This window comes from Apus apus, chromosome 6 (assembly GCF_020740795.1).
Source record: "Apus apus isolate bApuApu2 chromosome 6, bApuApu2.pri.cur, whole genome shotgun sequence".
NCBI classification, from domain to species: domain Eukaryota; kingdom Metazoa; phylum Chordata; class Aves; order Apodiformes; family Apodidae; genus Apus; species Apus apus.
Window position 1 is genome coordinate 9,961,044 of NC_067287.1, and position 23,597 is coordinate 9,984,640.

General features: G+C 41.9%; 3 protein-coding genes across 13 annotated transcripts in view; 2 read left to right on the plus strand and 1 right to left on the minus strand.

Moving 5' to 3' along the window:
- The window catches only part of ESYT3 (extended synaptotagmin 3), a 29,289-nt gene extending 24,516 nt beyond the window's left edge, over window positions 1-4,773 (plus strand). Inside the window, exons 20-22 of one of the 2 annotated variants that reach the window (XR_007889896.1) lie at window positions 329-378; window positions 1,281-1,379; window positions 4,662-4,773. Coding sequence is in view for 1 of the 2 variants with exons in the window: in XM_051623408.1 (XP_051479368.1) it covers window positions 329-378; window positions 1,281-1,317 (87 nt within the window). In the remaining variant the exon portion in view is untranslated. Of the gene's footprint in view, window positions 1-328; window positions 379-1,280; window positions 2,109-4,661 lie in introns of those variants that run through there. The other variant, XM_051623408.1, reaches the window with a different exon arrangement.
- CEP70 (centrosomal protein 70) lies at window positions 2,545-14,758 on the minus strand. 9 transcript variants are annotated; one of them, XM_051623411.1, is made up of 16 exons: window positions 14,577-14,758; window positions 13,942-14,047; window positions 13,666-13,789; window positions 13,164-13,344; window positions 12,676-12,845; window positions 10,893-10,952; window positions 9,881-9,980; window positions 9,410-9,498; window positions 8,985-9,059; window positions 7,793-7,895; window positions 6,928-7,098; window positions 6,131-6,277; window positions 5,433-5,547; window positions 4,133-4,247; window positions 3,118-3,197; window positions 2,545-2,755 (listed from the first exon to the last, which is right to left on the minus strand). In XM_051623411.1, the coding sequence occupies exons 1-16, from the start codon at window positions 14,583-14,585 to the stop codon at window positions 2,694-2,696; spliced, it is 1,707 nt and encodes a 568-aa protein (XP_051479371.1). In that variant the 5' UTR covers window positions 14,586-14,758; the 3' UTR covers window positions 2,545-2,693. The 9 variants fall into 9 exon arrangements, with proteins under 9 accessions (XP_051479371.1, XP_051479373.1, XP_051479370.1 ...); XM_051623413.1 differs by having other exon boundaries at window positions 5,433-5,601; window positions 13,982-14,047; window positions 14,693-14,757; XM_051623410.1 differs by having other exon boundaries at window positions 5,433-5,601; window positions 14,577-14,756.
- Window positions 14,759-14,848: 90 nt separating this feature from the next.
- Window positions 14,849-21,797, plus strand: FAIM (Fas apoptotic inhibitory molecule). Of its 2 annotated transcripts, XM_051624052.1 has the most exons (6): window positions 14,869-14,899; window positions 16,869-16,926; window positions 17,543-17,678; window positions 18,049-18,277; window positions 19,707-19,756; window positions 21,174-21,797. In XM_051624052.1, the coding sequence occupies exons 2-6, from the start codon at window positions 16,883-16,885 to the stop codon at window positions 21,321-21,323; spliced, it is 609 nt and encodes a 202-aa protein (XP_051480012.1). In that variant the 5' UTR covers window positions 14,869-14,899; window positions 16,869-16,882; the 3' UTR covers window positions 21,324-21,797. The 2 variants fall into 2 exon arrangements, with proteins under 2 accessions (XP_051480013.1, XP_051480012.1); XM_051624053.1 differs by lacking the exon at window positions 16,869-16,926 and having other exon boundaries at window positions 14,849-14,899.
- The last annotated feature ends 1,800 nt before the right edge of the window (window positions 21,798-23,597 follow it).

Consider the following 23,597-nt stretch of genomic DNA (forward strand, 5'->3'; position numbering starts at 1 on the left):
ATACGAAGCTGAGAAGGGCCTGTGGTTAAAACCCAGAATTTGGCAATAGTGTTTTCAGCTGTGAACAACTCTTGATTCTGTGAAAAGTAAACTGGGATCACTTCTTCAGTGACAGATAAATTTCCAAGCGGTGCTGCTAAGAAACGGAGCTGCAGTGCTGTGGTTGGCCAATGCCTTGTGTCCTGGGAATGCAGGAAGCTCCTTTTCCCTCGAGCCTGAGCTCCAGCCCTAGAACCTGAAAGTGGGTCTGACCTGGGAGGGCTGCTAGCTTAGCTAATCAATTTGTAGGCTGACTAATACTCAAAGGAATAAAATTTGCTTTTTAAAGGTGCGGATTGACTTGTCGCAGGAGGATTTAATAAAAGGTTTTGCACAGTGGTGAGTTTTCATCTCCATACTTTCAACCCCTGCTACTGGCTTTGCTGGGAGCTTGCATGACTGGTAAATGGGCTGTGTATTTTGGTAAGCAAGAAGAATATCTGACCTGCAAACGCAGGACTGACTTGAGTTAATCTGGTAGTTCTATCTAAATTGCACATTAATCCAGTTGCTGGTGCAATACCTGCCCTGTGAAACAGTTTTAATAAGAGGCCTGTGTGTCAATTAAAGTCTTCAGCATATTTTAAGTTACCATAAAAGCCACTGGGACACACAAGTAAAAGAATTACGTTTATTAAAGTAACCTTGCAACAGATTTTAACTTGGATAAAGATCTTAACTAAATTAATACTGTGATCAGCAATATACATATATGATAAAACTTTAATTATAAACCATTTATAAAAACTGGTATAATGAGCCACTTACAATTTTGCTTGTATCTTCCTTGTGGTTCAGACTTAAACCTTAAGCACTGGTCTGAGGCAAAGATTAAGAACCAGGGTTGTTTTTTCCTCCTTCCGTGTCTGTAGTTAATGGCAGTAGTTCTTCCTTCTTTCTCCATCAGTGGAGCCCAAGGAATGCAGTGTGGGTAGTCCAGGAGCTTGCCATCCTGACAGGCAGTGAGCCAGCACTGGCCAGTGGGATAGGAAAACCAGGTTCCCTTGGCCAGCTGATGTCTGTCTCTCAGAAAGGATGTGGCAATTAGGGGAGCAGGAGAATAACGACACATCAAAGCTCCTGGTAAAGAGCTGAAGCTGGAGGCCATCTCCAAAGCCTCCTTTGCCGTGTCACCTATGAAGCACAAGCAATAAAGCAGCCCACGTTCTCTCTGTTGTGCCAGTTAAAACTTGAAAGAAAGTCTTAAACTACTATAATGAATTATTGTGTCTGTCTTGCAGGTATGAGCTGACAAGGAGTAGACGCAAGAAAAACTGATTTCTTCTCATGTACCTAAGTTACTAATTTTTCAACTTTATATGAATGTACATAACTCTTTTGTAAGTAGCATTTTTTTGAACAGTCACTGCAAATTTGAAGCAGTCTGCAGCTCAGGACATGTAAATTTAATGCTGCTATTCAGAGATTAGTTCTCATTGAAGTAAAAAACCCACAAAAACAACCCCACATTGGGAATAATTTGTCTCTAAATAACAAGTGCTTTATTTTTGCTGTTTTTGGCATACCCTCTCCCCCAAAATCCAACCTTAAGTGTGAATACTCTCTTAAGGAAGAGTTGTATCTGGAAATATTTTGGACTGTCAGGTGTGCCTGTACTTTGCTTGGCAATCTCATTTCCCCAAGATCCTATTCATGTTGTTTCAACATGAGAGCATTGTAGTTTTAGAAGAATGGATTTTTAAATAGCATTCTTCATCTGTAGATGAAGCTACAGAACCCACTGAAAAAAACAGATTGTTTTTTGAGAAAATAATACATTTATATTCTGCTGTGCAAGGCTTTTAACAGATTGTGCTTGCAGGTATGTATATAATGACTTCCAAAACCAGGGACATTGGTTTACCAAGATGTCATTAAGGTTTAAGTTTGTGATGCCTTAACAAGTTTTGTTCTTTGTTACATTTCAAAATCTTACAAACCTTGATAGCTAAGCATTCTGCCTGAGGAACAGCAGAGTTTTGTAAACTAAGCTTTATTAATATTGGAACAAAATATACCAAAATATTTTTGGTAGCTTGGTTTACTTGTTTCTGTACAATAAACTTCTGTCTTGCATAAAAAAAACTTGATCTATGCATTTCTAAACTGGCTGTCAAAGTATGGCTGTGGTAACTTCAAATCCATGCTGGGCAGAGACCATGAACAACCACACGACACAAGTTTCAGGTATGTTTGACCTAGATGGCATCTATCTAGTCTGCCTTTGTAACCAGAAAGAATCCTCACTGGATAACAGTTTGCTCAGATCTCAAATTTACCTGAAAATGTAAGCAACATTTTATGGTAAAGGCAGTTAGAGCACCTTTCTCTCATACTTAAAGAGTATCCACAACATTCAAGATGTTTAACGGTTACAGTATGTCTGGCCTCATGCTGGGTTCAGTTTCCTAGACTGATGCAGAGTGTATTAGTCCTTGCTCTGGGACTGAGGAGATCAGTGGTTAGTTTTTCTTAAATTGACCATGAAACAAGAACTAAGGAAAATGAAGAAATTCAACAGCTTTTATTTGTGTCAAAAAACCTGAAACTGTTGACTAAGGCTAACAGAGGTTAGAGGTAGCTGTAATGTCATATGCCTCAACAGGCACATTCACAGGTAAGAGAAATCTTGCTAGAGAAGCCCAGAGTAACTCTTAACTAGCCACCAATTTCAAATTTTGCACCGTAGGTAAAATATCATCCGGGTTACTGATCTCTGAAACAGAATGAAAATAAAACTGTCAGGTGTATGTACCTAGAACATCTTCAAGTTCAGCCAAAATTCTAACTGAAATGTTAGAGACGCAGCTAGTGAATGAAATAAACTCCTCGCAGCTTTTAATGCCTTTGGAAAAAAAAACCCTCAGTTTAGCTTAAGAGTAATATGATTTCATATATGCAACATAAAGTATTTGGGTCACTTTCACTGAGGAAAGTGAGGCAAAAGTTAGCACCTTGCCTCACAGCTTCCTTGTGTTTTAACACAAGAAGTAAACAAAACACTTCTTAGGTATTTTAAAAGTTTTAGGAGGAAGCATTGGCATGAAGATAATTACAACTGCTGCAAATATTACTCACCTAGAAGGCAGAGCAAGTCCTGAACGAGAGCTTGAAATGGTGGAAAGAAGCACTCATGTTCTTCTAGCTTATTGATTATACTGAAATGTGCAAGTGAGACTGTCAGATAAAAGGGCGTTTTAAATTAATTTCCTCAGCTGTTTTGCTGTACTGTGTAATGGATTTCTGAAAACACTGCTCCTTAATTGTATATAAAACCATCTACACAAAAAATGTGCTCCCAGGTTCTGAAACCTCCAGCCAACAAGTGTTAGCTGTCAAGAAAGGATCTCTCATTTCCCTGTTTGTGCCCTATATACATCCTTCTTTCTTACATGGCACTAGGTAATTTTTGGACTGGAAGTGCTAAATCTGCTGCCTCAGGGAGGCTGATATAACTGCCTGAGAGGTGGAGCAAGGAAGGTTTTATAAGCAGATATTCTCCAGTTAAAACTGTGAGGAGTGCAGCAAGGCTGAGGGTGTTGGTATTGTTAACTCGGTGTGTGTCAGAGCTGCTGCCTGCTGCAGTTGGTTGTTAGTATGTTTGCAGAGCCTGTGCTGAATGCAGGCTCTTACAGTCTGCTGCCAAGTACACGTATGTTGACATCTGCTGAAGACAGACCAAGGTTTGCCCAGTTTCCAAAATATTTGTAGGCAGTTTGAGGTATCTATTCTCTTAGCAACTAATATATTTCAATAATATAGCTGAAACCTTGCAACACTTTCTCCTCCCCACCCACATGCAGTATTTGCTTTGTCTCCTTATGGAATACATCCTACTAAGGCTGACTTGATCACCTTATCCATGCAAACCAAGTCTTGGAATTTTCTGGCATTACATTTCTCTTTGCTGGATTTATCCTTTTGAAACTATTCAAGTTCTGTTTCATGTAGGACAGTAGCAGGATAGTAGCAACTCCTTTGCTGTCACAGCATTGTAACAAATTGGTTTATTTCAGTATCAGTTTTAACCAGTTCTTTCAATTACTAAATTTCATGTTTGAAGAATGGTCACCAGTGGAACAGCCCCACATACCTGTGGATGTCTCGGGTTCCCAGAAGCTGCTGTACCTGCTCAGTCACGTTCTCATTAATTATGTCACACAGTTTCCCAACAGTATCCACTACCACAGTGGGTGGAGCTGAACTGTCTGTGGAAAAACAAACTTCATGTTTCTTATAACAGCAATAGCAGGCAAGTGCTTAAGACACAATCCAGTTCTTGCAGGTGCCCAAATTTTACTTGTTTTTTGTGTGTCTATGCAGACAAGTTCCATCATTCACAAAACAAAGTAACTATGGTCAGAAATGCACTAATGTTAACTAGGAATGGTGAATCACTAATCACATGTCAGAGCTGTGTATTTTCACAGCAGAGATGATACTGAAGTGCACCCTACAATGTCAGTGGAAATCAGCCAACTGTAATTATAGAGAGAGGGGTATTCATTAGGTTCCTGTAACTCAGGGGCTAGGCCAAGAAATACTTTATTAACAGCCAGAACTTGTTTTGCCTTGACTGCTGTGACTGCAGGTAACAGGCTCCCTGTCCTTTTCTCCTTCAGTTTCAGAAGCACTAGGTCTGGAGAAGGCATCTTCCAAGCTCCTTTGGTTTGTGATCATGAGGGCAACTCAAGGCTTCCTCATCTCCTGTGCTGGCTGCAGACAGACACTACTTCCCTCTCCAGGAAGGGACTGCTGCCCTCCTCCTGAGGCTCAGGGGACCTTAGCAGTCCTGGGGCCTTGCTCTCAGCCTGTGTACCCTACAGCACAGCCAAATCTTTAAACCCAAGAGCAGCAGCAGCTGCTGTTGTCCAGAAGTACAAACCAGAAGAGAACGGCTACTGGGAATTAACTAATTGTGCCACTGGGCACTTAAGTTTTTGACAGTCAACAACAACTTAAGCTTAGCAGCATAAGAAGGAAGTTTCTGATGACTGGACGTAATTATAATTGAATGAATAACTGAGCAGAAATACAGAGTAAAGGTTGAGTTATTTTTTCCTAAACTTGTCTTTACGGTAGAGAGTGAAAGATGGTCAAGAAGAATTACAAGGCAGTTGACAGAAAACAAAGCTTTGCAAAAAAATAATAATTAAAAAAACCAATTTAATTTGTTCTTTCTTTCTTCTGCCTTCCTGGTATTCCTCAGCAACTGCTAAAGGGGTTTTGCTATTTAAACCCCAAATAATGGGGTTTTGCTATTTAAACTCCCAATAGACAGCAACCTGCTTTTATCTTCCCAGTGAAGAATATACCTAGTTTACTTATTTCTCAGCAGCTCATCATATTTTTTTCTCCTTCCTTTGGAAATGGCATGAACAAATGCTCTTTACCTAGTTCCAGGACCTCATGGAGATTCTTCATAGCATTGGTCATCTCCCCAAGCTTTGTGTAAACCTCATTCATTCGTGGATAAACACCATTCAGAGAGTTCACATCAAACAACTTCTGGAAGTGAGAGACCATTGCAAACAGGGTTGGTGAGGATGGTGCCTGGCTGTTCTGTAGCAAAGCAGAGTAAAGAACTCATCGACATTATTGCTTATAAAATCTTTGATTTGTAACTGAAACATTCTTAAAACCAGCCTATGAAGAAAAAGGGATGTAACTTCCCATATTAAGTCACAGCATTCCAAGTATTCTTAAATGTGAAGACATATTTTAAAGAGTTTTCAGACACAAATATCCAGCAAACTGAAAAATACTCTTTGATAGCTTTCTCCTGTTTCTTAATAAGTACATTTGTGTATTCTCAATGCTGACTGGGAAAGAGACAGACCAGGATGATACCCAAGACTACTACAGGGCAATGCAAATTCATCGTTGGTCAAATGACTTTCATTAAAGCAGTCTTCCCCAAGGTGAATTTATCCATTATGTTAAAACAGTCTTTGACTATGGAACGTCTTCAAACAGCTCTTTCTTAACCCCCCCCCCAAGGCTTTCAAATGTGCAAAGCTAATCACCCTGTGGAGAAGGGATTTAAGAATTCCACAGCAACTTGTGATTGTAAACCCCTGGTAAGTATTACCTTTTCCTTATTTTCTGTTTCTTCCAAAATTGCATCTACTATGAACTGAAGGTCTTCAACTCGTATGGATTCTCTCTTATCCTGTAGATCTGCAGTGTGCCAGGGCATCAATTCCAGAGACAGCTTTCTCAAGGATCTATACAAATCCTTTTGAAGGAAGGAAGAGAACACAACTTATTTTAGTAACTTCTTAAAGTTGTTTTTCTTAGAGAACAGGCAGATTTTCTGTTTCTCATATGCAAAAACATTCCAGTGCTGGAGATAGTAAGGTTTTATTTTTCATGGAATTCAAGCCCAGTGTCTTGCTTGCATTCTTGGATTTAAAAAGAACAGTGATAGTCTAAAAATAGAAGTACTTCATATATTACAGTTTCGGTGAAGAAAGAAGTGTTGGTCACAGAGAGTTTGGTTTAGAACAAAATTACTTCACTTGTATTTAAATCAAAAAGTTACTGTTCTGTGAGGAAGAAAGAGAATGTATTGCCACTGATGTGTGAAGTACACAGATTAAAGCTGAAGTGTCTTAGGGACATAGCAAGTGAACAAAAACATTTAGTTCATATACACAGAGGAGCATCTCTCATGTGTGGTCACACTGCACGTGCTTCACTTTACTGTGTACTACTTCCAAGTGGTATCTAAGTGGACAGCAGAATTATTTTTAAAATTCAACACCAAGTCAGGCAATAACAAAAGTTACACACAGGAAAAAAACCCCACCCTAGATACAGGGAGAGACTGAGGGGTGGTCAGCAGATTAAAGGAGGAATATAAAGCCAAGTACAGTAATGTTTTACCTTTAGGGCCATTAGCTGATCTGCCCACATTTCTATAGTGAGTGGAAGGTGCTCAAATCCACATTCCTGTCCGTTCTCTTTAGTGTTATTTTGCACTGACCCTTTGCTGCGCTTGTATATTAGTGGAGGAGCTCTTGGGCTTTGCAAAATAGAATCTATGTGGGACAAAACCTTCAACACCAAACAACAAATGTTACTGCTCAAATATGTATGATATTTTATAATGAAAGTCCCTCTCCACCACAGTCATGGTTGTCTAAACGTTAAATCATAGACAGCTCCAATAAGCTACTATCAATGAATTTTACAGATGTATTCAGTATGTAATAGATTCAAAGGTTTAAAAATATACTAACTAGAAGATATGTAAAAGTAATGCAAATACACTTCCCTCTGAGGCATATTTAACATTTGTGCTTGAGGCATTGTTACTTCCAGAGTTTACACTTTGCTAAGTTTTATTATCTTTGGAGTTTTTTTATTCAAAGAAAAATAAAAGCCATTATCTCCTCAGACATGTTTAGAACTGTAACATAAGGATCTGTTTTGCTTAAGACCTTGAACAAATTCCCTGTCCTGAAAAGAGTTAAGCTAAACCATTAATTTTATGTTTGACAACCTCATCTCTGCTTCCGTGCTGTATCTTCAGGTAGTTTACACAAAGACAGAACAATTAAGAACAAACCTACACTGACTGCCAAATACATTAAGTGCCAAATCCAGAACATTAGGCATCTTGTGTAGAGGACCCAACAGCAACTTTTAGATTCAAAATGCCATGCTTCAGTTTACATAAACAAAACTCATGCATTATATTTCATTGTAACAGTGCTAGATAAACACAGCACAGATAGAATTTGCATACCTGTAAGTATTGCTGGCAAACTGCCTGCAGCTGATCTACTCCTGTGATACTCTCAGGTTCTTTCTTTTCTTCAGGTCTTTCTCCTGTCCTGCTCCTCGCAGGTCTACACACCAAATACACACAGTGGGTTACACTCCAGCCTTAGCTGGAGATAATGCTTTCAACTTGATTAAAGAACTAGGTTGGTAGCACATATCCTTACATCTACAAAGTAAAATGTTAATTTTATGGTGCCTGCCAATAGAATCCCATCTAACTGAACTCACTGAAGAATGTAATACCAAATGTAAATATCATTCATTTATCTCAAGTCTCCAGGTGGAGGTTATTCCAGACTGCATGCTAATTTAGAAGGGACACCACTAGATGTACAGTTGTTCTGTCACCAGGGCTTCTACTACAGCTGAAGACTTAAAATCCAGAACTTCATTCAAACAAGTCAAATTCCACGCTCACGGTCTTTAACTGCTTCTGCTTGGAACACCTTACCTGGCTTAACTATATACAGCTCTTCTTGTCACATCTAAGATGACTTTCCCTAAAGAAAGACTAAATCATACCTACTGCACGAGAGAAAACATACACAATGTAAAATGAAGAAAGGAACATTTTTAAACTTCAAGTGATGTGTCTTTTTCAGACTATACAATATCTGGCATTCAGCATACACATGCACAAGCAAGAAAGTGAAAATACAGATAAAAACACATTGTCAATAATGGGTCTCTAATACCTTCAATGTATTTTCTCAGCAAGGTTTCAGAAAAAAAACTTAGTCAGTTTCCAAGAACAACATGGACATAATTTCAGTTGTTGCAACATTCTGCCAACTCATACTTTCTCATTCATAATTCATAATGTAACCAGTAGCTTTCTTTAGAGCTCATGGAAGCAGCAAACACCACAGTTTGATCCTGTCCATATTGCCTGCAACAGCATTGAAATAAAATCCAGAAAGACAAAGTAAAAAAGACACACTGCTATGCCCCATTTGGAGACTAAGCCATCACTTCAGAGATTCACAGGGTGTATTTGGAGATACACCAGCAACTGCTGCCCATAACCAGGCTCTGAGGAACAGTGTTAAAGCACATGCTTGATAAGCTACTATCTACATTACAGGTTGCAGAGTATCTTTGCCCTAAGAAGCTCAGAGAATTCACTGAAGTTCCTGAAGTCCCATCATACTTACTGGGTGGTTTTCTTTAAAGTTTTCTCTAGTTTCTTCACTTGGTGCTTGTAAAGTTTTAATTCCTGCACAGTTGGTCTGTGGGAAGGAAAAAGTCCCATATTGCATGTCTTGCATTTGAAGGTATCTACAAAACTCAGCCAAATGAAAAAGAAATCTTTGCCAGTGCTGCAACATGGTTCTGGAAATGAAATTCTGTAACATTTCTACATGGCAACAGCAATAAACAGCAAACTAACCATTAGTAGTTGTTATTAACAGCATAGGGAGGGAAGGTTGATGGCAGCTGCTGAATCTGATTTCTACAAATCCCTTTTATAGGCAGATACCATCCTACACTTTGACAGTTGTGGTGCTTTCTGTTTCTTTCCTTGTAAAGCAGGTCTACTGAGGTGTCCTTGTAAAGGATGATGCTTATCCTTTCTCACCTTATTTCCAAATCTTTCTTGAGATTTGTATTTTCAAGCAAAAGCTGTTCATTCCTGGCTTTTGTTTCAATAAGTTGTTTCTGGAAAGACTGCAACATAGACCGTGTTACTTCTTTTGTTTCACTCATTCTGTAACCAACAAGCCTCAACACTTTAAAGTATGTATGTGTTAAGAAGGGTTCTCATTTGCCTATATAGCAAGACAGCATGGACAAGGAGGAATTAGTCAACTTAAGATCAAGAGCCGGCTGCATTAGACTGCAGGTGGAGAACCTGTGATTAAGGAGATCTGTGCAGTCCCCAGTAAAGAATCTTTGCATAAAGACAGTGAACCCTGGCCAGAGAGTTTAGAAGTTAAGAAGGCACAATAAGAACAAGGGGATAGAAATCAAACACAAGTATGCTTCTATGTGGCTCTTGAAGGGTTACCATTTAGAGAGCTGCACTGGCTTATTCTTAGCAGTTCCATACCGTGAGCAGTGCTCTGTATTTAGGAGTAGCTTCTAGATTTAAGAATTCTTCCTTGCTTTTTATGTCTCTTTGTGTCTGGTCTTCATCTTTTTTATATTGCCTATTGAGAAAAACAGATTGTTTCATCTTACTGTAATTCGATTACCTCAAAGATCTAAGTTGTTTTAGAAAGGAGTGATGTATGACAACAAAGTTCCCATCAACTGCAAAGTAAATAGAAGTTCTGCCCCAAGATCCACTGGGAAGCTGTTTCATATACTAATGAAATGCACTTATTCCTTGAGAGAAATTCCAGTACAAGCAAATCCTGTTGCAGTTTTCAAGACAATAATCTCAAAATATTGGAATGTCTCAGGTATCTGCTTGTAGCTTTGTACCACGTAGGCACCATGATAGAGCTGAAAAGCTGATACTCCTTTTGTTTAGGGAGATCAGTTGACTGAGCACAGCTTGTGCAGTAATTCTGCACCAGGAATTCTGAACCATGGCAAAAGCGAAAAAAAAAAAAAAAAAGAAAAAAGGAAGACTTATAACTCATGTGTCTGAATGCCCTCAACTTCCCCAGCCATGAAGGGACAACTCTCTACTGGGACATCTCTGATCCAGGACACCAGCACAGCCCTGTGTCATCTGCTGATTGCAGAGAGCTGTCCTGTGCAGAAATGTCCTAGAGCCTTCCTAGCTGGCCTGGCCTCCTGACTGAGCAGCTCCTTAGCCTGACTGACACTTATTCCCCAATGAACCCAAACTTCCATGACCATTACAATCCTTTGCTGTTTCTTACATGCTAGAGGCATCCAGAACACAGAATATTTATAATTATAGGATTTAAGAACAGTAAGAAGTAATAGCATTTTGAACAGTAAAACCATAAGGTATTTGCATTGAGCAAGCTGGTCTAGTGGGAGGTGTCCCTGACAAGGCAGAGGGTTGGAACTAGATGGGTGATCTTCAAGGTCCCTTCCAACCCAAACCATTCTGTGGATCTGTGATTCTTTTGGAGAAGACCTACCTTAGTTCCTTTTTCATCCGACTAATTTGAGATTCGTAATAATCAATTAGACAAAGGAACCTGAAGAAAAGAAGAATCGTATTTTCAATTTAATATATTCTAAAAAAAACATGCCTGAAAGATACTAAGACCAACCTGTAGGAACAGGCCAGCTTACACAACTGGACTGCACTTCAGAAGTGATTGCTTCAAATAGGGGGGGTTTCTCTCATACCAAACAAACATGGTCAGTTGTCTAATATAGAAAAGTAGAGACATTAACTCTGTACTAGTCTAAAAGTGGCAGAAATATTCAAGAGGAGACAAAAGCTAAATCCTCCTGACAGCCTCCTCATCTTGTGAGGTTAACCCAGCAAGCCTGTGAGGCACAGTCCTGAGTGCCAGGGCTCAGTGACCACTGTGGGAGGTAGAGAGCGTAGGTCCCACTTAGCCTGAGAACATCCATCTCTAAAGAAACTAAACGTGCTTTCAAAGTAAGTGGTTGCAAAAAAAAAAAAATAAATCAAGCCACAAAACACTGAGCAGCTGAGAAACTGCCTTTCCTCTTGAGCAACTCTGAGACTGTCTGTTTTGGAGAGAGGAGAAAGCAGGAGGAAGCAAATTCAGTGATCCTTCCTCTCATCCAGTGAGGGCTCAAGAGCACAGCTGTGCACACACAAATCTTTTTAAATGCTTCCCAGGAAAACTTGCTAGCCAGGCCTAGAAAACATCAGCACAAAAAAGTAATGGCTACCTGAGGCCTAAGAACTGGCAAATCTCTGATTACAGCAGAACTAAGGAGTTCTTACTCCAAGAGACACAGGCTTGGAATACTTTCAGAACTTACCCTAAAGTACCTGGGAAGCCTTAGAACAAGCCAGTAGACAGCAGCTGCAAAGATGACTGTCCAAAATTGAAAGGGGTTTTTCAGGGGGGCTAAGGGGGTGGTGTTTGTTGTGGGTTTTTTTTGTTTGATTGTTTTTTTAATTTACATTTTCAGATGTTAGAATCCCCAGCATGACATCACCCTAGCAGATGCTGCTGTTCCAGAATGAATCATTCCCTTCTCTTTGCTGACACCTAGTGCATACAGTGGACAATAATGTTTTAATTTCTGCCATGAATTTATCTGCTTTTTTATGCAAGAAAAAAATGACTGCACTGATGTACCTTTATATGACAGGGATTTACTTGAGAGAGTCCAACAGAGAGCTATGAGGATGATTAAGGGACTGGAACACCTACCCTATAAGGAAAGGCTGAGAGACCTGGAGCTGTTTTGTCTAGAGAAGAGAAAACTGAGAGGGATCTTATTATGTATATAAATATCTGAAGGGTGGGTGTCAAGAAGGCGGGACCAGTCTCTTTTCAGTTGTGCCCTGTGATAGGACAAGGGTCAATGGATGCAAACTGGAACACAGCAAGTTCCACCTCAACATGAAAAAGAACTTCTTTACTGTAAGGGTGATGGACCAGTGGAACAGGCTGCCCAGAGAGGTTGTGGAGTCTCCTTCTCTGGAGACTTTCAAGACCCCTCTGGATGCATTTCAGTGTGACTTGGCACAGATTCTGTGGTGGTCTTGCTCTGGCAGGGGGGGTTGGACTTTATGATCTCCAGAGGTCGCTTCTAACCCCTAACGTTCTGTGACACCATGATTCTGTAATTCAGATTTCAGTTTGCACCCTAAGGCCTCCAATTGTTGTTTGTTGTTTTTTTTTTCCCCATATAAATACAGATAACAGCTACTTTAAAATCCAGTTCTTCATGTTACAGGTCATTCGCCAAGACAAGAAAACTGCTTACTGCTGATCTAGAAGAGACTTGGGAGCTCTCTTGCAAAACCGACAGAACAGTTTGGTTTGGGTGGCACCACGACGCTGCTCCTCCAGCCCAGCTCTGCACAGCTCCTTCTGCAAATGGAGAATGGTCTCTTCCTGTTCTTGCAGCTTCTTCTGCTGCTGTTGGTATTTTGCCTGTGAACAGACGATGGGAGCATTATGGAATGATTCTAACCGAGAAACTGGAGTTGGTACTGTACATGCCCAAGGAGGCACTTGGTCCCAAGGAGGCTTAGTACTTGGGTTTTAGCAATACTGAAGAGGCAGTAGAAGGATACAGGTATTTTTCTAAATTATCCTAGAAAATTCTGCATAGATTGAAAAATCCAAGTTATCAACAGTGTACTAACTCTATGACCCAAGACCCACATTTATTTTGATCAATGTAAACATTTTTAGAGCTTTTAAAAAAAGCAGAAAGTTGGAACCCTCAGACAGCACTATCTGAATCACCTGTGAAACCTGTTGATCTTTTTGAAGTTCTCTGACTTGATTCTGTTGCTGGCAAACTTTAGCTATTGTCTCATCTTCCAGCTGACAAATTTTGGACTTGATGTTCTTCACCACATTTTCCAAATCATTAGCCCGTTGCTCTTGTCGAGAAGCTCGACCTCGTTCCTGTCGTATCTCATCTCTGAAAAAAAGAAAAATAAGCCATTATTTAAATTAAACCCATTTCACTAAAGACAGTGAAAGAAGCACAGGCCTGACAAACATCTGATGACACTCGTTAATAGCCAGTGGTACAGGAAATAAGCGGGTATGGGAAGAAGCAGCAGATGAGATAATGGAAGAACTCGAAATGAACTAGGCCACCATTGCTGCATTTTGCACAATCATCTCAGGAAAAAGGTCTTAGGCCTCGGCTGTGACAAGACCTCCACCTGGCAGGAGATGGGCACTGATAATACTTTTGCTTTGCCTCAGCAGGAAAGTTCCGTCCAGTGCATCTTACCTAAGACAGCGATTAGCCTCCATGAGCCCCTGCATCATTTTCTGCTGTCGGTCGGTGTCTTCCACCAGCGTTTTTAAGGCAAGTCTTATTCCTAGAGAAGACTGGCTGTCTAAGACAGTTGTATCTGGAGAAAGAGAGCATTGGCAAAGTCATAACGAACGGCTGAAGATCACCGCATCCCTGCTGCCGTTTAGAAGCGATGGCTGTAGAGACGCCTCCTGAGCACGGCCTTACAATTGCCAAGCGCAGAAACCCGCAGAATTAGCATTTCCTTACCTGATGCCTTTCTGCAGCTCTGGGGGGCAGCAAGACTCACCGGTTTCAACCCGTGCCGCATCAACAGCTTGTTTAGGTTTTCCCATTCTACCTTCTCCTGCTGCAGCTGGAAGGAAAAGAGACAGAAGCCCGAGTTCTGGGGCTCAGCTCGCCCGTCTCCTGCCCTTCCTGTCGTGCAGGGAGGATATCAGTGCCCCCCAAAGGATATCAACGCCCCCCAAAGGATATCAGTGCCCCCCAAAGGATATCAACGCCCCCCAAAGGGTATCAGTGCCCCCCAAAACACACGCACACCTCAGGAAGCCCTTGCCAGGGTAAGCGGGCCTGGGAGACTCCCCAGGAGGATCTGGAAAAAAAATACCGGCCAGGCGTGTACTTAACAGCATAAAGATTACTCGGTTTTCCTCACCGTTATTAGAAGGAGAAGCGTGTGCAACGAGTAAGATTTACCTTTACAAAAAACACCCCAGACGACCCCCGGGTAACCCCAGAGCACCGGGCCCCCCCCCAGCCCCCGGAGGAGCCCTCAGGAGACGCAGGTGCCGGCTCTGGGGCTCCACCGGTTGCTCGCCTGCCTCCTGCTCCGTTTTTAACTCCTCAGCAGTAACGCGGCCGCCCGGGGGGCACCACGGTACCTCCGTCATGGCGAGGGACGCCCGCTCTCGGGCCACCAGCGAGGGGGGGCCGAGCCCGGCACCGCTGCCGCCCGCAGCGGGCTGCCGGGAGGCGGGGCAGGAACGGAGCCGGTTACCGGGTCGCGGAGCTGCCGGCGGTGCCGACGGGCGGCGGGGCGGAGGCTGGGACGGGGCTGCGGGCGGGAAGGCGGGCGGCGGCGGCAGGAACGGCCCGCCCGGCGGGAGGCGGGGAGGGCGGGAGGGGGAGGCGGCCGCGGGGCGGCGCTGGCGGGCGCCGCCATTTTGAGGCGCGGGGAGGCGAGGGGGAGGAGAGTCCCGCGGAGGTAGGAGCGGGCCGGGAGCGGCGGGGCGGGGCGCGGGGCTCGGTGCCCGGCTCGCCTGGTCGCCCGTTGGCGGGGGCCGGGTCTGCCCTGGGGTGGGAGGGGGGAGCGGTGCGGGCGCCCGGGAGCTGCCCTCGCTCAGTGTGAGCCTTCCCGCCTGGGGCCAGGCCGGGCTGAGGGAGCGTCTCCCCGGGCTCCTTGGAGACCGTGCGGCCTCTGGAGGAGGAGGAGGAAAGAGATGGCGTCTCCGGCGGCGTGTTGCCGCGGGCCCTGCCCGGAGGAGGGGTGGGGCGTGCCGGGAGGCCTGCCGGGGAGCCGGCGGTCTCCGGCCGCCTGGGGCTGAGGCAGGGTGGGCTGGGAGAGGGGCCGGGGTGCAGAGGGTCGCGGCAGTGAGCTGTGTGAGGAGCAGTTGGAAACTGCTGGCAGTAGCCGCGGGGTGGTGGGGAGAGATGCGCTGCCCCTGGAGTCCCCAGCCTCCCTGGTGCCCCATCCCCCGCTGTCCTGCCGGGCGCAGGGCGGTAATCCCGTCCCAGTCTTCCCAGCGAGCCCTTGTGTACGAAGAAGTAAATCTCCTGTGGGGGCTGCTGGTCAGCAGCAGGTGCAGCGGGGTGGGAGGCGCGGCCGCTTCCGCGGGTCCAGGCCGGGGAGCCCGGGGCCGGGTGCCCTGCGGGACGCGTCCGGCCGGCCTGGAGCTCGGGTTCGGGTTGGGCTGCAGAAATAAAGGAATCGTATCGCCGCCTTACCGCGGTTTGTTTTTTTAAAAGAAGGAAATGGCGCTCTCTGGGATATTCCCCCGCCCTCTCAGCACTGATCCTAAACCACCTGCGGTGCCGGGGGGAGCCCCGAGAGCTGCTCGCGGTGCCACCTCTTCTGGCCTTTCCTTTTGTGTCACTCCTGGTGTCCCTTAGCGGGCGGGGACACGCCGTGTCCCTGGAAACCCACCTTGCCTGACTTCCACCCTGTGCCTGCACAGAAATCTGCCTGTAGCTTTGGGAACAACCTCCTCAGCATTTATTAGGCGGTGTAGAGTGCTCGCCACTGTGAGAATTAAGTCCTGTATCCTTCAGATGGTCTTAACTGGTTTTAAAACTTATTTTTCAGTTTATGAACAGAAACATGTGATTACTGACAAAACCACAGAGGAATACAGCAGGGTCCTTGAGCATCTTTTAAAATAGAAACTTCAGAGTGGAGGTTTAATTTTTAACTGCACACTCCTCTCATGCTGAAGAGAGATCCTGCGATTTACTACCTTACTTCTAATTACTTAAATTCATTTGTCACTGAAAAGTATAACTGGTAACAAATTCATTTAATTATACTTATAGACATGCACAGACTTAATGCAGATAGTTCTTAACAAAAATGAATCTGTTTACTGAAATTTATAAACTAAAAATATCAACAGTGTTGGTAAAACAAAGTCATGGTCTAAAAGTGTCCTAAGGAAGAAATGGGTGATTTTTCTGTGGTTCACATAAACTTTACAACTGAATTGACAGTTTCTTGTTGAAAACTACTAGAGTGGTTTAGAAAAACAAGCAGGTTGCAGTTGTCATTGCCTGTGACTTTCCCTGAGGTGGCGAGAGTTCCTAGTTTGTTAGGGTTTGTGACCCAGGTCGGCAGCTCTGGATTTGGTTCCTGCCTTGATCAAGCTGTGAATTTCTAAGCTTTTTGCTCACAAGTTAGGCCAAGCATTTCTCCATCAAATAATTAACACATTTAAGATGTGCTAATAAAGCTAGGATAAATTGCACATACTAATTTTGTGAAAGAATACATTCATTTGCCTTTTTGTCCGAGAAGAAATACTATTGTCTGTTTTTCATCCTGTATATAGTAGTGCATGATACTTCATGGCACTTTAAAAATATCAGGTATCTTGGATGGAGAAAACGGAAAATTTAGGCCTCGATACTTCTCTGCTGTTGTTCTGCTTTTCTTTTTTTCTTGCTGCTAATTGGATTAAAAGCTGTTTTGGTTACTATGGCATCCGGTGAGGAGATTACTGTCTGTGAAGATGAACTAAGGTAAAAAATTAGAACTGTGGTATGAGCAGATTTGGAAAGATAACTGCACATCCAGTGGTCACTTATGACTGTATCCAATCTTTAAAAATTACTTAAACAGAAGGATATCTTGCCAGTTCTCCTCCCTTGTGGGTGTTTGTGTGCACAGAGTTGCATTTCTGGATGCTGCAGGTGGTGTTTCTGAGAAAGATTACAGACAAACCTGGTAAAACAGGTAATAGCTAAACTGGTCCTGACAATTTTTGAAGTTTAAAAGGCTGAAATGCTTTTCTTAGAGACCAATGAAAATACCATATTTTAAACCTGGCAAGAAATTGCAGAACTGTCCAGGAGCATCTGAATCTAACCATAATTTTGTAACCATACTACAGCTGACATGGAAGTTTTAGAGGTTGGATATATGTGTCTTTGTGTGGTGTTTGTCAAAGTGAGTCTGTTGCACTGTCTTTATATTTTGTGATGTTTTGTCATACTGAATGTTTGAAAAACATGAAAATATTAGCAGCTCTCTAAGCTTATTCCTTCAAGTCTCATTTGTAGGAAAGCTTTAAACTATAGACATCAGTAATTTAATTATTTCAACAACAATTAATTTACTTTGTTGGTGTTTCCGTAGGTCTCGGTACAGCCACTTAGAGAAGATGACAGATTTGGTGGCTGTTTGGGAAGTAGCTTTAAGTGATGGTGTTCATAAGATTGAATTTGAACATGGGACCACTTCAGGAAAACGTGTTGTCTATGTTGATGGAAAGGTGAAATTGCTATGTGCTCAAAATTCACTATGATACAGATTGTGTAAGTGCACTCCCATGCAACAGGCATCAGAACAAAAAGACTAATAAATGCGAGTGAGGTATATTCAGTTGATTAATTTTACCTAATTTAATGAGCTGCACCATTCTTTTTTTTTTTTCAGTTACAGTTAAGGTGTGAGTATTCATGAAGTGCTTTGCTGTCCTTGGGCAGGAGCACTCTAGACATACAGAATATTGTGTAGTTGTTAATTCTGAAAGAATAGTTAAGTACTGAGCTGTTTCCTGAGTTCTAGTTCTATTTTCTTTATACTAAAACATGTATTCAGCTTTATCTGTTAATACCCATTGTCTTTGTTTTATTCTACAGGAAGAAATAAGAAAAGAATGGATGTTTAAATTAGTGGGTAAAGAAACATTCACTGTTGGAGCATCCAAAACAAAAGCTACTATTAACATTGATGCAGTCAGTGGCTTTGCATATGAATATACTTTGGAGATCAATGGGAAGAGCCTCAAGAAGTATATGGAGAACAGGTCAAAAACAACCAACACTTGGATCCTGACCTTGGGGGGTACAGACTATAGGGTGGTTTTAGGTAAGTAAACATTGAGTGACTTCACTTTGCTGCGTTTGAATAAATTTGTATGTATTCAATAACTGGGAGTTAAAAGAAAGCATAGTTCAGTAGCTAGCACTGTTGCAGTGTAAAATCCTGGGTGGTCTGGGAGTTTGGAATTAGATACCAAAGATAGTCTGAAAAAGAATTGGGTCTAGAGGGACTTTTTACAAGGACATGGAGTGATAGGACAAGGGGTAATGGCTTTAAACTGGAAGATGGTAGATTTAGATTAGACATTGGGAGGAAATTCTTTCCTGTGAGGGTGATGAGCCTGCTGTCAGTGTTCTGTTCTACAGTATCACAGAATAGAACCACAGAATAGTTAAGATTGGAAGGGACCTTAAAGATCATCAAATTCCAACCTCCCTGCTATGAGCAGGGACACCTCAAACTACACCAGGCTGCACAAGCCTCATCCAACCTGGCCTTAAACACCTCCAGGGAGGGGGCCTCCACAACCTCCCTAAGACAACCTCTTCCAGCACCTTACTACCCTCGTGGTGAAGAATTGCATGGTCTGGATTTAAGAAAAAAAAAAAACAAAACAACTTTGGAAGGAGTTCTGGCTCCTGTTTCCATAGAGCTGCCAGAGCAAGGCAAGTCTCCAGGTGAAGCACGTTATAGAAGGATTATCTGCAATGTGATCAAACCCACAGTCTGTGTCAGTTTGCTAACCAGGTAACCAGGGTTTCCTCACAAAAATCTTAAACCAAACTGAAGGAGTCCTTAACTGAAGAAGTGCAACAATCTTACTCTACATTTTTGTTAGATTATCAGCATAATTTTTTCTGTATTACATCTTAACTACACATTTAATCTTAAAACTTCCGTGTTACTTTTTTCACTTTCTTAATAGCAAGGCAATGCATTAATAATAATTAGCAGAAATTACTTCATTTTTTTGTCTTCAAGTTTCATGTTAGACATAAGGAATAAATTCTTTAGTGTGAGGGTGGTGAGACACTGGCACAGGTTGCCCAGGAAGGCTGTGGGTGCCTCATCCCTGGAAGTGTTCACAGCCAGGTTGGACAGGGTTTTGAGAAACCTGGCCTAGTGGAAGGTGTCCCTGCCCATGCCATGGGGTTTGGAACTAGATGATCTTTAAGGTCCAACCCAAACCATTCTCTGATTCTATCAATATCTCTGACAATTTTCAGAACAACCCAGTGTTAGTAGCCAGAGCTAGGGAGGGGTAAACATATATGTTCATAGCAAAAATGTTTCACCCATTGATGACAGAGCCTCCTACCTCTCCAATATAAGAACAAACCTTATAGCTCAGGTACTATGGCTAATTAGGAACTTTTTTGGGAACTGAAAGTCAATTTCAACAGTAAATTTCTAAAATTCCTAGATCTTCTTTTCTGTAGGGGGTTGAAATATCTTTATACTTTTTCCTCCACAGAAAAGGACACTATGGATGTGTGGTGCAACGGTGAAAAAGTGGAAACAGCGGTACGTGATCATTTCCACAGGCTGTGACTAGGTAACCAGAGCTTAGCAGAACAAGCCACAGAGGGGCATGTTACCTCACTTTACCACGGAGTATGAGCATGGGCCTGGACAGCCAGTATGCCATTAGTCTGTTCTGAATGTCCTTCATTGTCTTTTGTAACTGATAGCATTTCAGTTAGGATGCCAAACATCTGTCTATTTAAGGATAAAGTATGCTTTAGTTCACACTTTTTAGACAAGTGAAATAGATAAATCTTCTGGGTTGTGGTTGTTCAAGGTTTTTTAGGGAGAAAAATTTCAGGGGAGTGGGATGGACTTGAGTTTGATGCAGAATATAGAGCCACCTCATCCAAACGTGTTTTTGTGAGTGGTGACTAAAAGTTGAACACGTGTAGTCTATTACAGCTCAGGATTTTTTTCCATCTAGAGATGGTTCCTCATACTTAGGGTTTAAGAGTCTTACTGAAACAAAATATTTTGTCTTTTGTTGCATCTGCATTAATTTTGGAGCAGGTAGGCAGCTAGAGGGCTTTATCTATTTGGTGTCTTTTTATATTATGATGGCTTTCAATATGCATGCTGTGTAGGTTTCCCCATCCTTGAAGGATGTGCTTTCTCACCACAGAGTTGTCAGTGTGATTACTGCTGCCACAAGTAGTCCCCTGGATGAGTACAAAGTGTATAATCATCAGTTTTGCTATACTTGAGAATACGATGAAAAGATTCACCAAATGTTTATTTGGTAGAGGAGGATCCCTCAGTGAATCAGAACTTCTGCTCTTGATGGTTTTCAGCCTTTTCTGCAATGTCATAAAGGCACTAGGAGATCTTCTTGCAAGCTATGAGTACAGCTTTAGTTGTGAAACGGTGCTTGCATGAGAGCAGCACACAGGTATTTCTCCTCTCCTGAAGATTATGACACACACAGCCACACACGGCAAAATCCACAAGAGGAAATTATGCAGCAGAAGCTACGTATCCAAAATACACAACTGTTCTACTCAATTCAGGGATCTCTGTCCTGCTCTAGAAGGTAGCACTAAATCTTTCGTGTTTTACTGGCACTTCAGTGTAGGTTTATGTGGTACTTACTGGCTGTACTGGACAACTCAGAAGGAAACTTTTCTATTTTTGTTTTACTGACATGAATCAATGATATTAATTCAGAGACTTCAACTTCACCGTTTCTGTTTATGGGATATATAGATTGTCATGTAATACCCACAAATCTTTGCCTAAGCCCTATCTGAGGTTCTGCAGCTCTGTGCAGCATTTGCCCTGTATTTGTTGTAGGTACCTACAGCTGCTCTGATTGTGGGAACTACAAGTGATCTTGACCTTGGAAATAGTCTGATGCACTCAAGCTTTTATTTTACTAAAATAACGTCTGGTTTTATTCTTGTCTCCTTTCTCCCAGGGTGAATTTGTAGAAGATGGGACTGAAACTCACTTCAGCGTTGGTGGCCACAGCTGTTGCATTAAGGCTGTCAGTAGTGGAAAACGAAAGGAAGGAATTATTCATACCCTTATTGTGGCTGACAGAGAGATCCCAGAGGCTGTGGAGTAGCCTCTAGTTGACTGATTTCTGTAGGACTAAGATCAGGAATTTTCAATTACTGTGGTAATTATTTTAATATGTACTACTTGGTACATCTAGTTTGTGCTGGGTTTATTTTCTAGTTTCTGTACATGGAATTATTCTGAGGACCAGATGAAAATAATTATATACAACCTCTTGCATTACAAGTTTTTTTTTTTTAACTATGTGTATATATATACAGAGAATATATATTATATCACGAAGTGCAGAGAACACTGGTGAACTTATACTAGAAAAAAATATTGCTATAATAAAATGGAAGATACTCAGTAAGACTGAATCCTTATAAATGGCAGGTGTTTGTGGAGGGAGGAGGAAGCATGTGCTGGGCATTTGATTTTCCCAGTAGTTATTTTTTCTATTAAATTATATATAAACTACCAATGTTTTCAGATGCAGTTAAAAAGAGTTACAAAGTTAATAAAAAGGATATTGATTAAATGCATTGTTACCAGTACTTGTCTAACAGTATTAAAATAATACTGCACTATGAAAACTGTTCTTTATGCTGCGTAGAAGATGTTACATTGTGCAAAAGAAAACAAATTATTTGAGGTTTTCTGAAAGTTGGAAAACCTGAGGTTTTCTAACTGCTTGTTAGAAATAGATGTAGTAGTTCAGAAGCTGTACTGAGTCTTTTCATAAAAGAAAACAGAAAAAAACCTAATTCCTGCCATGAAACTCCTTTAAAAAATGAAACCTCTTGAAGCAAGCTAAAATAAGAGCTTATTCTTGTTCAGTGCTGCCTAAAAAAACCTTTAAATCTACAGCTGTGGGTTTTCCTGGCAGTAATGTATGAGTCACGGTGCATGAGGAAAGATGGGACAGAAATAGAGGAGAGGGATTGCTTAAATGGAGAAGTTAAAAGAGAAATAGACATAACAAGACAGAAACGATTCTGTTCTCAAACTTCCTGCATACTATCTATAAGCAGCCTTGGGATTTCTGTGAGACCCAGACTCATGGGTGAGATGGTTCTTACAAGTTCCTGAGGGGTTTCTCATTTAAGGTTGCACTTCAGCATTGACTGGCACACTTCAAAAGTTACCCTTCTGCAACAATGTAGACATAGCTAACCTTAAAAATAATTTCTAAAACAAACAAAAATATTATTATAGTAATTTAAGAGTTTCTTTTGCAATTGTTAAAAAAAATAATTTCAACTTAGAATCATAGAATCATCAAGGTTGGAAAAGACCTTCAAGTTCATCAAGTCCAGCCATCTGCCCTACAGCCCCTAACCACTGCACCATCTCCTGAAACACCACGTCCACCTGTTTTTTGGACACCTCAAGGGTCAGTGCTTCCACCACCTCCCTGGGCAGCCTGTTCCAAGGCCTCACCACTCTATCTATGAAGATATTTTTCCGAATATCCAATCTGAACCTCCCCTGGCACAGCTTGACCCCATTTCCTCTTGTCCTGTCGCTGGTCTCTAGGGAGAAGAGGCCAACACCCACCTCACTACAGCCTCCTTTCAGGCAGGCTTCAGGTAGAGGGTGATGAGGTCTTAACCTCACTTAAGAGTTCAGAGTTAGATTTTTTTATTAGTTAATTTCTTTGGGAGTTTTGGACTTCTGAGTGGTTCCAAGCACTATGACTGCTATCTTGGGAGTTGCAGGTGCAGTAGAAGTGTGATGGAAATTCAATAACATATTATTGTTTAAAGTTTATTAAATTCTAATTTTGTCTTTTAGGGTTCAGACTGCTCTCCATTAGCACAGTGCTTCACACGTGGATGAAATGGCTTTCATATGACAGCTTCAGGTTTTTTAAATAGTTTTATGTGAGTCCCTCTTCTCCCCAGGTAATTATGGTGTTAACCGTAGGTGACCTTTCAATCTAGAAGCAGATGTGATATTGACAGATGAGCCTTTATTCCTGTATCACAGCACTATTATAAGCTGAGTGTTTAGCTAGGGCCATAACCAGTGGGTTTAAATGCTTCAGATTGGACAAATCTGGTAGTAGCTTTTTAGTTCAGGGCAATAGTTTTGCTTTCAACCCTGCTAATGTCAGGCATAGTTTCAGGCCTTAGAATGGAAGTTTTAGAGAGCTGGACTGAACCCCCTTTTACATTTAAATTAGTGTAATAGCTCTTAGGCTTTTCTCTTTACTGGCTCTAGGTCACTATAGAGGCAGTGTGGGGCTATGTAGAGTTGACAGTGTAATCTTTAAAATATACTGGTAAAGGTAGATGATTTGAAGAGCAAATTCAAGCTGTAGCTTTGAACCAGTTCT

What these genes read in the sequence shown, in the direction of transcription:
- FAIM (XM_051624052.1), top strand. Translation starts at nt 16,883, where the DNA reads ATGGCATCCGGTGAGGAGATTACTGTCTGTGAAGATGAACTAAG. An exon ending in TTGTCTATGTTGATGGAAAG is followed by an intron (nt 17,679 to 18,048) that starts GTGAAATTGCTA and finishes TTTATTCTACAG; the next exon opens with GAAGAAATAAGAAAAGAATG. An exon ending in GTGAAAAAGTGGAAACAGCG is followed by an intron (nt 19,757 to 21,173) that starts GTACGTGATCAT and finishes CCTTTCTCCCAG; the next exon opens with GGTGAATTTGTAGAAGATGG.
- CEP70 (XM_051623410.1), bottom strand. An exon ending in GAGCTGCAGAAAGGCATCAG is followed by an intron (nt 13,790 to 13,941) that starts GTAAGGAAATGC and finishes CTCTTTCTCCAG; the next exon opens with ATACAACTGTCTTAGACAGC. An exon ending in AATACAGAGCACTGCTCACG is followed by an intron (nt 9,499 to 9,880) that starts GTATGGAACTGC and finishes TCTATGTTGCAG; the next exon opens with TCTTTCCAGAAACAACTTAT.